General features: G+C 26.3%; 2 protein-coding genes across 2 annotated transcripts; one reads left to right on the top strand and one right to left on the bottom strand.

The window, feature by feature from the left end:
* The first annotated feature begins 5,116 nt into the window (after nt 1–5,116).
* On the top strand, nt 5,117–8,410 carry LOC101512233 (uncharacterized). Its single transcript, XM_004506103.4, has 5 exons — nt 5,117–5,529; nt 6,260–6,366; nt 7,146–7,653; nt 7,792–7,910; nt 8,041–8,410. The coding sequence occupies exons 1-5, from the start codon at nt 5,248–5,250 to the stop codon at nt 8,237–8,239; spliced, it is 1,215 nt and encodes a 404-aa protein (XP_004506160.1). The 5' UTR covers nt 5,117–5,247; the 3' UTR covers nt 8,240–8,410.
* A 473-nt stretch (nt 8,411–8,883) lies between these two features.
* On the bottom strand, nt 8,884–11,865 carry LOC101512560 (UDP-D-apiose/UDP-D-xylose synthase 2). Its single transcript, XM_004506104.4, has 9 exons — nt 11,481–11,865; nt 11,122–11,214; nt 10,892–10,993; nt 10,392–10,506; nt 10,156–10,289; nt 9,962–10,063; nt 9,533–9,625; nt 9,308–9,443; nt 8,884–9,221 (listed from the first exon to the last, which is right to left on the bottom strand). The coding sequence occupies exons 1-9, from the start codon at nt 11,739–11,741 to the stop codon at nt 9,112–9,114; spliced, it is 1,146 nt and encodes a 381-aa protein (XP_004506161.1). The 5' UTR covers nt 11,742–11,865; the 3' UTR covers nt 8,884–9,111.
* Between the last annotated feature and the right edge of the window lie 4,771 nt (nt 11,866–16,636).

The following is a 16,636-nucleotide window of genomic DNA, read 5'->3' as shown; positions in this document are numbered from 1 at the left end:
AAAACAAATCCCCTACTTTAAAAGCTTCCTAAAATTTTATGGATCATAGGTCAATTTTTTTAAAAAAATAATCGTTTTTTTTTTGTTTCACCAATAAAATTTTATTGATTTTTTTTTTAAAAGATTTTTTCGATTTTTTGCTATAAAAAATTTGATTTTTTTTTTGATAAAAAATGATTTACAATTTTTTTAATTTTGCTCACAAATTTTTTTAAGAAAAAAATTTAAAATTTTTCTAAGAAAATTAAATATCTTTTTCGATATTTTTTGAATAAAATAAATTTAAAAAACTTTTAAAAAAAAATCTCAAAATTAATAAAATATTGAAGGTCTATAAACTCCTTCTTTTAAGATTTGTGAAATAAAAATAATAGATCGGAGTTTTTAAAATATTATTTTAATAAAAAATTTAATAAAAAAAAAATTAAGAAAGTCTTGAAGTTGAGGATTTTTTTATAAGTCTAATCACTACCCCTCAATAGTCAAGGTTCAAACTTTGCCCGCTAAGACCATACAAATAAATTGTTTAACTTTCTTCTTTATAAATAAGATTTAGTGTGATGAAACAATGTCTAGTCCAAGAAAATAGCTTAAGATTCATTGAGTATTTACGATTTACATCAAATAAAAAAATTAATTAATCAATATAATTAAAAAGATTATTAAATTTCATTGGAAAACCATGGGCTAACACTCAGACCACTTTTTTGATCCATTGAATAAAAAAATAAAGATAATTATGTGATAAGAAAATAAATTTAGAAAGAAAATAAGACAATGATTGAATTAAAGTACATGTATCATAGTTGTTTTTCATTTAAAAGATCTAATACGATATTATATACTGATTTATTATATTATTTTTTTATCAAACTTAAGAAATCATTCATTATTTTCATTTTTTAATTTAATTTTGTTTATTTTTTCTTATACATGCAAGTGGTGTTGATAATCACATTTCGATTCTACGGTAATTTTACACTTCACATTTATTTATCTTTTTTATTTTGTTGATTAATATGTAATTCTATTATAAAATTTGATCAATTTCTATTACACTTTCATCTTTTTTAAATTAAAGCAGAATAGTAAGTGATGAAAATTTGAAATTACCTTAAAAAATGGATAATTACATAATAGCAATACACACTAATGATCAACGTTATATGGTAATGTATTTCACAATAGATTATTTTTCTTTTTTAAATTTTACAAATTATGAAATTTATGCAAAAAAAAAATGATGAATACTTAATATACTTTTTTGCTCCGGTCAAAAACATAAAATTCAAGTATGTGGTTTTACCTACTTGAATTGTTAATATGATTTGTATATATTAATTTTTTTTTTTTTGTCTTAGAAGAAAAAATAAAATTCCATCATAATTAACTCACACAAAAATTATATATATTCAATCTAACAATGACATTTTCCATTTGAGGTAGGACTTAAAAGACTATATATTCATATATTTTATTTTATTCATATTTTGCCTTAATTTATTAATACATTATACTTTGTGATTTGATACATATATTTTCTAATTGTTTAGCATTAATGATCATTAATATATTTATTTAAATTTTGAATATATATATATATATATATATATATATATATATATATAATGTTATATAATAAACAATTGATTACAACATTAGTCAACGGATTCTCAATATATATATATATACATATATATATATATATATATATATATATATATATATTTTGTATATATATATATATATATATATATATATATATATATAATGTTATAATTATTTTGCCTTAATTATATATATATTTTGTTTTCTCTAACTCCTCCGATTGTGCGTTTATAATTAATTGTTAAAAGTAAATGTAAAACTATAGTTATATAAAAATAAAAATATAGTAAATTAGTTTTTCAATTAAAATTTGATTATTTTTCAAAACACATTTAATTAATAATTGATTTAAATTAATCTATTACCAAAAAAGGCATCTAAAATATAAATGCTTTAGAATATTCAATGTAAATGTCATCTAAATATTATTATTGCAATGTGGAGAGTATTCAATCTTTTTGTCTTAAAATTAAAAGATGATAAATATCATTGTAATTAAGTCATACAAATATGATGTCGAACTTATAACATAACTTCCAAAAAATAGTAATCGATCATTGATGTGGCATCATCATTTGTAATCAATCATTGATTATTTTCTAATTATTTAAGAATATTTCAACAACCAAAAAATTATTTAGCCCAATTTTATTTTATTGTCAGTAACATATTCTATTGTGATTATTATAATATGCATTTTTAAAATTCAAACACAACATTAATATTTTATCATTCAAACACAACATTAATAAGTGTATGACCATATTGTTTTCTTTGTATTTACTACTATAAAAGATAATTTTTGTGATCTTTAAAATATCATTCAATTACCTACAATTAATTAATAGAGTAAACGTGACGGTCATAAGAAAACAAACCTAAAGTCATTGAAAACCATTTGTAAATATATACAAGGAATGTCTTTTATTGTTTACTACATCATAAATACAAATAGAATTATAATATAAATATTTTTATAGAGATGCTATTTACGTACAATTAAAATTAGGACAGAAAGATGTAATTTACATAATAACACTTGGGAAAATTCCTTAAAAAAAAGTAGTTGGAAAAATTATACTCTTTCTAAACTTAAATATAAGAAGAAAAAAATCAAAATGTATTTGTCCAAATACATTTTGCATTTATTTAAATTTGAATTTCAGATGTAGTATATAGTAAAAAAAAAAAAAGGAAAAAAAATAGACGATGTAGGATACTCTTCTGAAATACCTTGAACTTAGTACCTTAAAAAATAATTATGCAGTACAATTAATATTTGTGTACTATAAATCATATTTTTGATTTTATATATATAGTACTCTCCTTTCCATTTTATTAAATTTATATTCCTTTTTTGACCTACTAAAATTTTAATATTACAAGTGACACTTTTAAGAGTATTGTGGATTTAATGCATTTTTAACAAGCTAATCATGAATGTAAAATTCTTTTTTGAATAGATCTTATGTTGCTATTTTGATTTAATGGTTTGTATAATTAATTATGGTGGCAATTAAAACAATTCATTGTAATTGATACACATTTCAATAAAAACAAATATATGAGATTAATCAATTATCTAAAAGATCGACATATATTGACGGAATATTTGAGAGATAAATATTTATTTGATTATTTTATGTCTTTTGAATTTATATGTTTTAGGGTTAAATAAATTTTTAGTCCCTATAAAATTTTACTATTCTACTTTTAGACTTTAAAAAAAATCGTCAACTTTTAGTCTTTAAAATTTTCGATTTTATTTTTTGTCTTTGATTTTATGGCAACTATTATATATATATATATATATATATATATACTTTAAAATTAAATAAATTTTTAGTCCCTATAAAATTTAACTATTTTTCTTTTAGACCTTAAAAAAAATTCGTAACTTTTAGTCCTTGAAATTTTCACTTTCATTTTCCATCCTTAAATTTATGTCAACTATTGTATATTCATTGAAATTTTTAATAATTATTTCATTAATATTTAAGATATTACAATAAAATTCTCTATAGAAATTTAGAACTTTTTTAACAAACAAAGAAAAATTCTAAAAAAATTCAAGCAAATTGTTAAACATGTACTAAACATTAGTACAAAATATCATTCAAAAATTTGAATGATGTCCAATAGTTAGTTTAAAATTAGAGACCTAAAGTAAAAGTGAAATTTTTTAAAGTTCTAAAATAGATGAATTTTTTTGTAAAGACGAAAAATAAAATAGTGAGATTTTATAGAAACTTAAAACTTATTTAACCCTACATTTTATAAGAGATAATTATAAAAAAACATTAAATAGATAACTTATTTAACATCTATTTGATGATCACGTTTGATAAACAAAATAGTAAAATTTTATAGGGGCTATATGATACTTTTTCTATTTGGTAGAATATCAATCTAACTTTTTGGTGTTTTTTATAATTTGCTAAATTTGGGCTTAAATCTATCAATTTTATAGGTATATATATGATATAAATTTTATAAATCTTTTATATTATTTGATACTTGTTTAATTCAATGTATAATATACTTTTAAAAATACAAGTAAAACATTGACAGTAAGTTTTTACAAGTACAAATATTTATTTTTTGTAATTTTTTATATGCATTTTTTACTATGCTTAGTCGTTAAAGATAATATAAAATATTCAACATATGAATTATATATCAACTCAATTTATAAATGTAATATATTTTTAAATTATTAAATATAATATATTTATATCAATGCTAAAATAAAACAAAAAAATGTAAACACATTTTTTATTTCGATCATCTACATGTACATTTTAAAAAATTGTTAATTTAAAATTAAAATTAATATTTATTTTTATACTTATAGCATAGTATTTTCAACATTAATTTTTGGTTATAGCTTCATTATTTAATTTTTAATAAATGATTACCAATATATTAACTTTAGTTCTAAAAAAGTACCTCTTTCATATCAATTTATGTGCATACCTTAATAACATTTACATCACTAAATAAAATTTATTTCAATTAATATATAAAAGAATTTATGTAAGTTCATGAAAAATATTGTAAAGCAATAATTTATTTCGTGTTTGATACAAGCTACAGATTAGTTTATTACTAATCGCTTTTGTGTTTTAGTGATTGGAAAGGGATATAATCATTAAATCACCTGTTTCAAGGGAATACGTCATAAAATTGAAGTTATATGAATCATGTGTTTATGGTTAATTTGAAAGGTTAATGATACAACGCTTAATGAGATTTATGTTATTTCTAGACAATTGTTAGATTGGGTGAAAACTCTATTCTAGTGGTGGTTTAAATATAAGGGGAAGGATTTTATGATTGATTAATTAGTGGTGATTATCATTATCGTTTTAGCTTTTTTGTAATTGTTGGCGGTGTGTTAAAATTCACGAACTTTTATAATTGTTTTAATATAACTATCCGATTATCTGGTTAATATATCCTTTATTTTATCTATGCAGAAAATTTTGATTACTATTTAATTAGTGAGGGATTTATTGGAAAATAAATTTAGCAAATATAAAATATGAGTGAATTAAAGTTGTTGGTTTGTTTTTGATGTGTACTAGTAGTAGATAGCAGAGTAGACGGTATTAGGGGTTTTGGGGTTTTAGCGGCGGAATGGGAAAGCGAGACAAGCAGAAACAAAAGCACGATAGAAGTCAACGAGGTAGAGATTACTATCTTCAAGACAATGAAGATTACACTACACAACCCTTCTCTTCTTCTTCTTCTTCCACTTCAACGTTGCTTTCTCCTTCTCAAAACGACATTGAAGAAGAAATAGAAGAACCCTCTGATGATGCTGACAACAACAATGAAGAAGAAGAGAAAGATGAAAATCATCAACACCGATCACATGACATGCCTTCGAAATTCCTCCTTTACCAACAATCTGTCCAGGTTTCTGTTCCTTATTAGTTTCTTCTTTTTTGGTTCATTTTTAGGTGAATGATGGTATCGTGCATTGATGAAAACTTGTTGCTAAATTCTGCTGTTAAGAAGAGTAGATCAAATGGAGGCAAAGAGGAACACCTAGAAAAACTATTAGGAAATAACATGAGATTAATGAGCCTGAAAGAGATTTGTTGTTTTGTAAGCAGCAGCCAAATAATTGGTTTTTGTGATTTAGGTCATGTTTGTTAAACGGTTTACTTAGAAGCTTGTAGCTTATGTATTAAGTTATTTCTATAATGAAAATAAAATATAGTTTTTTATATAAGCTATCATGAAGTGCTTATGGAAATAAGCTGAAAACAACTTATGGGTATGTCATAAGTTGTTTTCATAAACTCTCCCAAATAGTCTTTTAAGTGTTTATGAAGTGTGTGAGTGTGTTACTTAGTAATTTTTTTTCTTTTAGTAGCAGCCAAATTAATTGGTTATTGTGATTTAGTCCATGTTTGGATACACAACTGAAGTGTTTATAGCTTATCATATAATGATGCAAGTTAATTTGTATATCAAAAGATAACATAAAGTCCATTTTTTTCCTCATAAATGCTATAAGCTATTTTAATTTTCATATTATCCTAGAGAGCTTATGAAATAACCAAAGCAGTTTATGGACATGTCGGAAGCTGTTTTCACAGAGACTTTTGTGATTCATGTTTTTTCTTTTTTGTTATTGCAGTCTCCCAAAGGTGACATTAGTTATTTGCAAAAGTTCTTTCTCACGTATGTGGGTGGAAGGATGCCTCTTCATCTTCAAGAAGATTTTTGTGGCACTGCGCTCCTTAGGTATATTCTCTCATTCTATTCTTGTTTCTGACATCTATTAGGTTAAACAACTTAACTAAGCACTTATAGAGTAATCTTTTATCATATAAGTGTTTATGCATATGTTATTTCTATAACAAAAGATAAATTAAAGTTAAACTGTTTTCGTATTAGCTATAAGTTGTTTTCATAAGCTATCATGGAAAACTTATAAAAAATAAGCTGAAAACAATCTATCGACATGTCATTAATTGTTTCCGTAAGCTCTCTCAAACAGTTTCACAAGTGCTTATGCCAATAGATAAGCTCAATTGATCCAAATAGGCTCTTGTTGTTATCATCATTAATAGTGCATTCCATTTGAAGGTTTGCTTATCTTATCTCACCCCTTTTTGACATAAAATTGTGATCTCCTTGGATAAGTTGAAGATTTGACGCCGTCTTGTCTTCTAAATGTTAAAATGTGCTTAACGAAATAGTTCACTCTCACCAATATTACTGACAAATTATTATTGGTTTTGATCACTTGCGATTATTGTTATGATTATGTGTGGGTTATGCTCTTTCATTATTTATGTGCATGTAAAATCTGATTTGATTTTAAATTACATGGTTGCTTTATATCCTGGATGGAGTCTATATTTAATTCTTCATGATGTTTCATTTCTAAACTTTTTATTGCTGATTCTTGTATGTCTCAAAGCATTAAATTAGTGTCACTTGATCCTTTTTTTCTGATATCTGTTGATATTTTACGTCGGCCCTGATCTACTTATCTTGCATTGATTTACGTTTGGCAGTACAGAATGGCTCCGTAGTGATCCAAGAAAGACAGCTTTAGGATTAGATTTGGATCTCGAGGCACTTAATTGGTGCCTGGAAAATAATATACCTAAAATTGGGGCTGATGGGTTCTCTAGAATATCTCTGTTTCATGGGAATGTCCTACAACCTCTGCAGTCTAAACTAGTGGAAATGGTTCCTGAGGAGCTCGTAAGGAACATTTCACTGTCGCAGAATACAGAGAACATCCAGAATGATGATGTGCTTGAGTCTGACATTCCAACAAACTCTGCGGCTCAAGACGACGAGTTAACTAAGAAAAACTTTCCTCTGAATGGAAGAGATATTGTGTGTGCTTTTAACTACAGCTGTTGTTGCCTACATAAACGAGTTGATCTGGTTTCTTATTTCAAGCATGCTCGTGATGCCTTGTCAAAGAAAGGTGGAATTTTCGTAATGGATTTATATGGAGGTACATCTTCAGAGAACAAGTTGAGGCTTCAGAGAAGATTTCCTAATTTTACGGTATAAGGTTCTTGATGTGAATTTCTATGATTATCAAACATTGAAGTTATTAAATAATAACCAATATGGGATTGCTGTGACTGAATATTTTCCTGGATAATGGTTTTATGATCTGAACATTGTGATCAAAATCTGCAGTATGTATGGGAGCAAGCTGAATTCGATATTATTCAACGGAAAACAAGGATTAGCCTTCATTTTCATTTGAAAAAGGAACAGAGAAAACTTCGCCATGCATTTTCATACAGCTGGCGGCTGTAAGTTGCTTTTTATTGTTACCCTTCAAATCATATACGGATATTTTCCAATAGCTCAAACTTTTATTGTATTCTTGTTATATTTTGTATTTTTTGTAGTTTCTAATCTTATAATGTGTTTGTTATTCAGGTGGACATTGCCTGAGATCAGGGATTGCTTAGAAGAGGCTGGATTTCAGTCTGTTCACTTTTGGGTTCGAGCGATGCCAGACAGCTCAGAAATTACAAGAACTGAGGGGTTTGGTGTAGCAAAGGATGTAAAATATGAAGAGACAACAAGTTTTCAGCAACAAGATTCATGGAATGCTTACATAGTTGGTGTTGCATAGATTCTTAAGATGTTGTTTAATTTAGTTTTTGCTGCATCATTTCTGTCATAACCCGAAGACAAACATCACTTGTAATCAGTCTTTCATTGGTTGTAACTTTTCTTTCTTTAATATTTTGTTTTACCTTGGATTTAGCTTGATATTATGAAGCATCACAAGCTTTTAGGCGTACATCCATATTAAGTTTGGTTTGAAATTTTCATTGATTACTACTGAGAAAACCCTGCACACTAAAATTGCGTTTTTCCATGCATGCATATGCTGATATGCAGATGTAAGGAAAATACTTGGCTGGGCACATCATTTGAGCACAAACACAAAAATACATATAATTTATTTATTTTAAAAAGACATATTATTTAATTTTTTTTATTTTCTATACTTTTTAGATGTGTGTCTAAATTTATGCTCAAATATATGCTAGATTTTCTCATAAGAATAATGTAACATCTTAAAATTTCCGTTGTAAATGAAATAATTTAAACGATTATTTTAGTTTGGCTTGTACACTTTTTTTGTTGTTGGTTCATTTGTGCTAAAATATATTAAAGTTAAGGGTCGGAAGTATAATTTAATCTGTTAAAGAGTTTGGAATATAATTTAAACTTCTCACAAATTAGGTTGATTTAAAAGAAATCAAGTGCTATACTCCAAAAGACAAAAAAGGGAAGGATTTGCATAAAAAAGCTAGAGTTACAAGAAGAATTAGCAGAAGATATATGACTATAGATATACTACACTAGACTTGTGATCTAGACTTCACAATTAGTGCATCATATACATTTATCAGATTGCCTCTCATTCATGGCAGTGACATGTTTACATAAAAATAAGAAGTAAACTAAATCTTCAATTCAACTTGTTGCAGTTAGTCAAGTTGAAGGTTTTGATAGTTCTGTCTTGATAGCATGAGAATATGTCTGATGTTGATATTGGAGAGTAGAATCCAACAGTTCATCAAGAGATGTACTTGGCTTCCAACCTAACAACAGAAGAATACACGTTAAGAAGAATGCTGAAATTCTGCAGAACAATATTATAGATTCAAAAGATTTAATGTCAGAATACCAAGCTGCCTTGTGATAATTGTCATGTCTGGGATGCGCCTATCGCTGTCGTCATAGCCTTTACCATAGAATTCCTCTGAACTCACATCCAGAGTTGATAAACTAGAGGCAGGTACATCAGCCACTTTGGCATATACCTTGATGAAAAAACAAAATGAACCAAAGCTGTTTAATTTTCTCGAAAATCAAAGGCATGAACCTATCTAAAGACTAATTTAAAAGCTACCTGTATCATAAGCTCAGCTAGTTCCTTCACAGATACTTCATTATCTGGGTTTCCCACATTAAAGATGTGTCCATTTGCCCTGTCAGGGTTATCCTACATTTGACATGATAGCATCATAAAAACCAAGAATTCATCAAACAGCCATTTGTGTCCTTGAATATGTCAAGTGGTGTCTCTATAGTTCTTGAATGTATCAAAATTATAAAAATATTATTGGATGTTTCATTTGTTAATTAGTTTAATCTTTAGATACATCTTTTGTTAGTTAGTTTGGTTTTTGAATGTGTCTTCTGTTAGTCAGTTTGGTCCATAAATTATTAATAAAAGACATACTTGGAGGATGTTTTTGAAGTTTTGATAATATAGACACCGCTTCACACATTTAAGAATCAAAATAAATACTCCAAAGAATTCACCTCTTTAACTTACAATCATTAACATAACAGCTTCAATTGCATCGTTGATATAGAGAAAAGTTCTCTGGGAGTGTCCACTATCAACGAGTTTGAGCGGCTCGCCCCGCAGGAGATTCTGAAACAAGAAGCTTTGAGAAAAACAGCGGAGTATATATATCAATAACATGAAGACATGAACAAGAAACAGAATCAGCTAGCTGATGTTACATTACTGAAACAAGCTAAAACTCTGGGGACACCATCACTTGGGCCATCCACACCAGGAATGAAGTCCATTCTAGGCCCAATCCAGTTATAAGGTCTCACAATAGTGAACTTTAGGCCATTCTCCGCATGCTCAGCTATAGATTAATTAATTCTGAAAAGTAAGTTAAGAAGAAGAAGAAGAAGAAAATATAATCATAACTATCATAATCAAAAGAAAAATACAACTCCTTGTTTACCATAAATTAGCCTATCTGTCATTTGCTTTGCACATGCATAAGACCATCTTTGTTTCTCAACAGGACCAAAAATACAAGGACTAACATCTTCTTTGAGCACGTAATATTGGGGGTCCTGCATGATTCAAATTTGTTTGAAGTAGACAAATAAATAAAAAAAACCTGAAGTTTGATCAACGTAGTACCAACACTTCTAATCAAAGGTATGTTTAGTATTCAACATACGTTAGTTCAACCACCAACATATTAGTGATTTAAAAAATCACAAATTAAATTATTCTTACATTGTTTCTTGCTCTTCACTATATACAGTAAAGGAAATAGTAAAACTAAGACGTTATAGATTTCACTGTTACATGTTACATTACATTTGTAAATTATAATAGTTTTTAATTAATTATAAAAATATATTAAATTGACATAAAAGAAGAAAATAATTCAAATACAACCAAATGATTAGATTTGAAAACTAACCGTCCAACTACATGAAATTGCTGTACCTTTCGATATTCCTCAGGCAGAAAGCTACCTATAGTTTTCCCAAACACCTCACAAGTGGAAAAATGAATCAAACGCTTGTTATTCTCAGTGCAAAATTTAATCTGCATCATCACACAAACAACTACAACTCATAAAAACGTAAAATGAAAAAGCATACACAAATTTTGCACCCAAAAACAAAGCATATTCAAATATCCTCAATCAAATTACTTAAAAATAAAAAACTCACCACCGGAATGGCATCAATGAAATTACTGAAAATAGTGTCCAAAGGCCGTGTATTATAATCCGCGGGAGTGCAAATCGCAGCAAGATTGATAGTCTACAAAAAAAAAAAAAAAAAAAATCAACCAAATTTTTAAAATAATTAAATAAAAATTGAACCATAAAATTATAAAAAATCTCATCATCAACCTACACTTCTTATCAAAGACATGCCACGGTACAGGTGTCAAATATTAAACTCACACATTGATTATATTCAATTAATTTATTTTATCAAATCATTAGGAGTGTTGTTGTGTGTTAGTATTCATACATCATGGTTATAAATTAAAGAAGAAAGAAAAAAAGAAAAAATATATATACAAGATCGCAGGTTTTGATGAGAGTTTCAAGGCGCGAATCGTTCTTGATATTCATGTGATGGAACTCGATACGGTTAGCCCAAGGAAGAGAGTTATGAAGGAGGTGATTGATTTTGTCGGAAGATACATCAATAACTATGGCTTTGTGAGAAGTTTCGGACATTAGCTTTTCGCAGAGGTGTGATCCGATGAATCCACCGCCGCCGATCATGCATATTGATACCGGCGGGATTGGGTTTCCGTCCAGGTTCACTCGTGCCATTTGAGTAAGAGAGAAGAAAGAAAATGGAGAGAATGTGGTAGTTAGTTAGTTAATAACTGTTTTTTTTTATTGACAGATTGATCGATTGAAGAAGGAAATGAGAATACGGTGGCATTGTTGTAAATTAGACAATATTGATTTGAGTTATGGGACGTTGCTTGTGGTTATTATTATATACATTGCATGTTATTATTTTTATAATATTTTTACCGCTAATTTTATTGAGTTTTATTTTTTCTATATATCTATTTTTTCCCTTGTATCACTTATACATCACATTTATTATATCACTTTTTTTCCACTATATCATTAATACATTATATTTATCATATCACTTTTTTAATATCTTTCTCCTCTAATAGTTGTGTGGTTATTTTAAGAATACTCATTTATATATATTTGTTAGAGATTTGTTGGTTTCAGTGCTATTAAAGACATAGACAATTAATTGTTTTTAAAAAACAATGTTATTTAATGTAACCTATAACAATATATTTTAGATATAATAGTTGTTTAATTAATGTAACCTATATCGGCACTTCCTCTTATAAAGCAGTGTAAAATGTCAACTTATAATAGTACTTTTTAAATGTAAGCATTATCTAATGTAATCTATAGTGTTGTAATCTATAGTGTTGTAACAGGTCAGCCAATCTTAACAACATTTTCCAATACATTATTTTATAGTGTTGTAACAGGTCAGCCAATAACAACGTTTTTTTTTTTTATAAGCGTTGTGAAATAATAAATTATTTTAATCAAAACATCCAACATTTTATTGGCTATACGCATAGAAGCACATAAATTATTTTAATCAAAACATCCAACATTTTGAAGTCTTTATTTTGCAAGATTTTGCTTTGGTGTTGCAATCAGCAAATTGCAATAATCAAAATCACAAGATTTTGTCTAATTTATTGCAGTTTTTGTGTTTAAATCTAAAATATTGTGAAATTAAGTTAGTTAATGATTAACTAATGCTTAAATAGTAAAACATTAACTAATGTCTATAACATTCTTTTTTATGATATATATCAGTATACCAACTTTTTTGACGTAATTGACTCGTTCACCTTAACATCATTACCATTTACTTTAGATTGTATAAAGTGTCTAAAACAGTTAGAAATCTCAAGACAAAATGAAAGTAAAATAACACTATATATTGATAGTAATTGTAATCGTAACTAAAGTATGGACAATTGCATCCCAACTTCATTAGGTATACGGAATGGGACATCCAACTCTAAAACAATATCAATTGAGACTCTCACCCAAAGAACGGTTTATCGTAGAATGTCTATAAAATATTGTACACATTTTCCTTATCTATCACGCGATAAGTAGAAGATGACAAGTGGAATACACAAGACGAGATATCATAAATCAATATAAAGCATTTAATGAACTTTTTAATTAGCAGATACATCAATTAATTAAATAAAATGTTGTATTTTAATTCAATAATTAATTACCTCGGAAAAGTTATTCGAAAACAGTAGGATTGGAAGTAACTTTGTCGCTAAAGGTATGCATATTTTATGGACAACTTCCTAATAATTTTCTTTCACTATCATTCCTTCGCAAGTAAGATTTGATTTTTTGTTTGTATCCTTGATAATAGTGTTTTGGATTGACTTCAAACTCCTTACCCTTCACATAATCAAAATACTCATGAACATTTAATACTTTACTTTTACTAAATATGTCCTTACAATTGGTGTGTTGTGTCTCTCCTTAAGATAAAGTCTCTTAATTAACATATATTAACACCAAAAAGATAAATTTATCACTAACACTTTCACAAGACATTAACAAACAAATAAATAATTAGTGTTATAGCTAATGTTATTATACACTTACACATTGTTCATATACTTGTTGAACATCTTCGTTATCGACTATTTCATCCTTATTTTTACAAGCATTTTTCCACAATATATGAGTACCAATAGATGTTTGGTTAGATCTCATCTCTTTTATCTAAACAATTAAACAAATAATCATAAAAATTAGATTCTATTGCTATATATATATACTTACTATATTTACTATTTTTTCTCCAAACGTGTGGAGCTTATATGTGACTTTTTGTATGTATATAAGGATTTCGACGCTCTCTCACGAGTTGTATTGCTTAAATTCTCAATAAATAAGTATCAATCATGTCAAACTATAGTATGAATAAATATATTATAAGACACACTTGTGTAAAAAAATAATCTTACTTGAAAAGCTTCACCTTTTCGTTTTTCTACAAAAGTTTTCCACTCGTCAAACGATATCAAATTTTCGTAAAGCTTCAAACAATTATTAAAATTGATATTGACGTCTTTAAGATACTTTTTTATCAAGAGAGTTTGAAAATCTCTACGCAATTTTCCAGCAACCATGTTGGTAGGCATGCTTATTATGATGCAACATAGGAACTTATGATGTATAATCTTCTATATGAATTAACTATTTACATGTCTTTAATTAAATTACAAAAATAAATAATGTTTGAAGTTGAAAATGTAGTTTTTTAATATTTTCTTGCAATATAAAAAGTATTTGATCATTTCACATTATCTTATTTAAGTAATATAATTTAAATTATATCACATCACTATTTTTTAATATAAAATAATAAATGAAGAACAAACTGAGAAATCAAGTCAAAATATTATTCACAACTATTTAAATAGACGGTAAGCTTAAATTAGGGGGGACAAGATCTCTCTCGAAAATCAAATTACCCACAGAAAAATATGTACAAACGGTTGGGCCGGGTCGAAAATCAAATTACCCACAGAAAAATATGTACAAACGGTTGGGCCGGGTCAATTTACGAGTTAACGGGTAAATTACATCGATTTTAAACAGTTTAAATGGAGGGATGAAAATCCAAATTTTAGACCTAGCAATACCTGCACCTACCAAAAAATAAATAAATAATGATATTGATTAATAAATGCTTGATAGCGAACTCTATGACATAGAGTAGATAAATAGCATTTTTAATTGGTAGATAATAATTGCATCCAAATTCCAAAATTTTGTTATAATTGATAATTTAATTATATTAAGGTCATGTTAACAAGAACATTTGTTAAAATACAAAAGTAAAATTTTTTTATAAAAAAATAAATTTTGACTTTTCAAAAGTTGAATATATCATTTTCAATGAAATTTTTTTATTTGTACAAACTTAACAAGTATCACAAAAACTTGTTAGCATTTCCGTTATAATAATAGTTCTTTATTTCATTACGTAAAAGAAATAGTTTTTTATTTTTAATTATTCTTTCATCTCTAATTCTTAATCCTTTTAATTTTTTATTTTTGTCTCAAAATTTTAATTCTTTTAAAAAACCAAGATACAATTAATTTTGTCTAGATTAAACCGGTTTATTAAATTAATTAAAGTTCTAGATTTATTTTCTTAATATGTGTCCATCTCTATAAGTACTAAATGTTAGAGATAGAAGAAATATCTATTATCAATTTAAGAGAATTAAATGCTAATTACATTATTGTCATAAAAATAATTTTTATCATTGAATAATTAATTACGGACATCAAAATAATTCTCATATTAACCACTTAAAATTGCATTTATCTAATAACTGCCCACTGATATATACATTAACTGGACACATGAATGTCATTACACAAAAATATTTGCACTTTAACTTGAAAAAAATAAGTAACCGCATTCACTAAAATTGAGAGCAGTTAAGTATAGCAACTATGCATTTCCTTTAATCAGGTACGCCGTTAATTTATTTCTTCAAACATTCATAATTTTTCAATTGACATGTTTTTCAGCTGAGTTGCTTACGAAACAATTATCTTATACTTAAAATTTTAAATTCAATTTAATTAAGATTAATACTGTCAAAGTGTAAAAGAAATCAATTAGGTGTATTTAAGAGCACAAGGATTACATTTCTATGACATGCCTTTGTCTTCTATTGATTAAATGAAATATGAAATGTGTATTTGCTTAAAATGCAAATTATTGAGTAACTTATTATAACCGGTTAGAATTCCATTAGAAATATTGAACCCGAAATTTGTTATCAGAGTTTGCGGTTAAGCAACACAATTTATTTTTGTTCCTTTTTTTAAAATTATTATTACATTTAAGATATACTAAATTATAGTCAATATTTAGTATCCCTTATATGTGAATAATAAAAATTTATAAATGTACATAAAAAGAAATACATTATAAGTATTTATCAATAATAAATATAAAAAACTATGAGACAAATATTTGTCAATGATACATACAAAATACAAGTAAATATTTAAAAAATATAAGTAAATATTTATCATTGATAAATATTAAAAAATATAAGTAAATATTTATTATTAAAAAATATGAGACAAATGTTTATAAATGATATATATAAAAATTATGAGACAAATATTTATCTTTAATAAATATTAAAAAAATACGAGACAAATATTTATCAGTGATATATATAAAACCACAAGGCAAATATTTATCACTATTAAATAAAAAAACACAAAATACATATTAAAAGAAATATGAGACGAATATTCACACTTGTTCGTATAAAAAAACGAGATAAATATTTATAAATAATAAATATAAAAATAAAATATATATATATATTTATCATTTATATATAATTACGAGTTTCTTATTAGTTTTAATTAAAAAAGTATACGATTTTATATTTTTCTTATTTTATTTGTTTGTTTTGTTTTATTTCAGAATTCATCTCAACTTCATTATCACCTTTTATGAAAAATCTCTTTTCTTCAACAAATCATTTGTTGGTGCATAATTCCTCCGTTGCTTCTCCTCCCCTATCTGTCTTAGAGCAGAATATTAGGAAACAACTAAAAAAGACTATTATAGTAGATGGAAAATAGAAAAT

The sequence above is a fragment of the Cicer arietinum genome, chromosome 6, assembly GCF_000331145.2.
Source record: "Cicer arietinum cultivar CDC Frontier isolate Library 1 chromosome 6, Cicar.CDCFrontier_v2.0, whole genome shotgun sequence".
NCBI classification, from domain to species: domain Eukaryota; kingdom Viridiplantae; phylum Streptophyta; class Magnoliopsida; order Fabales; family Fabaceae; genus Cicer; species Cicer arietinum.
This window is presented reverse-complemented; position numbering and strand designations above follow the sequence as displayed.

What these genes read in the sequence shown, in the direction of transcription:
- LOC101512233 (XM_004506103.4), top strand. Translation starts at nt 5,248, where the DNA reads ATGGGAAAGCGAGACAAGCAGAAACAAAAGCACGATAGAAGTCAACGA. An exon ending in TTTACCAACAATCTGTCCAG is followed by an intron (nt 5,530 to 6,259) that starts GTTTCTGTTCCT and finishes TTGTTATTGCAG; the next exon opens with TCTCCCAAAGGTGACATTAG. An exon ending in TGTGGCACTGCGCTCCTTAG is followed by an intron (nt 6,367 to 7,145) that starts GTATATTCTCTC and finishes TACGTTTGGCAG; the next exon opens with TACAGAATGGCTCCGTAGTG.
- LOC101512560 (XM_004506104.4), bottom strand. Translation starts at nt 11,741, where the DNA reads ATGGCACGAGTGAACCTGGACGGAAACCCAATCCCGCCGGTATCAATA. An exon ending in TCATTGATGCCATTCCGGTG is followed by an intron (nt 10,994 to 11,121) that starts GTGAGTTTTTTA and finishes GTGATGATGCAG; the next exon opens with ATTAAATTTTGCACTGAGAA. An exon ending in AATTATCACAAGGCAGCTTG is followed by an intron (nt 9,222 to 9,307) that starts GTATTCTGACAT and finishes TTCTGTTGTTAG; the next exon opens with GTTGGAAGCCAAGTACATCT.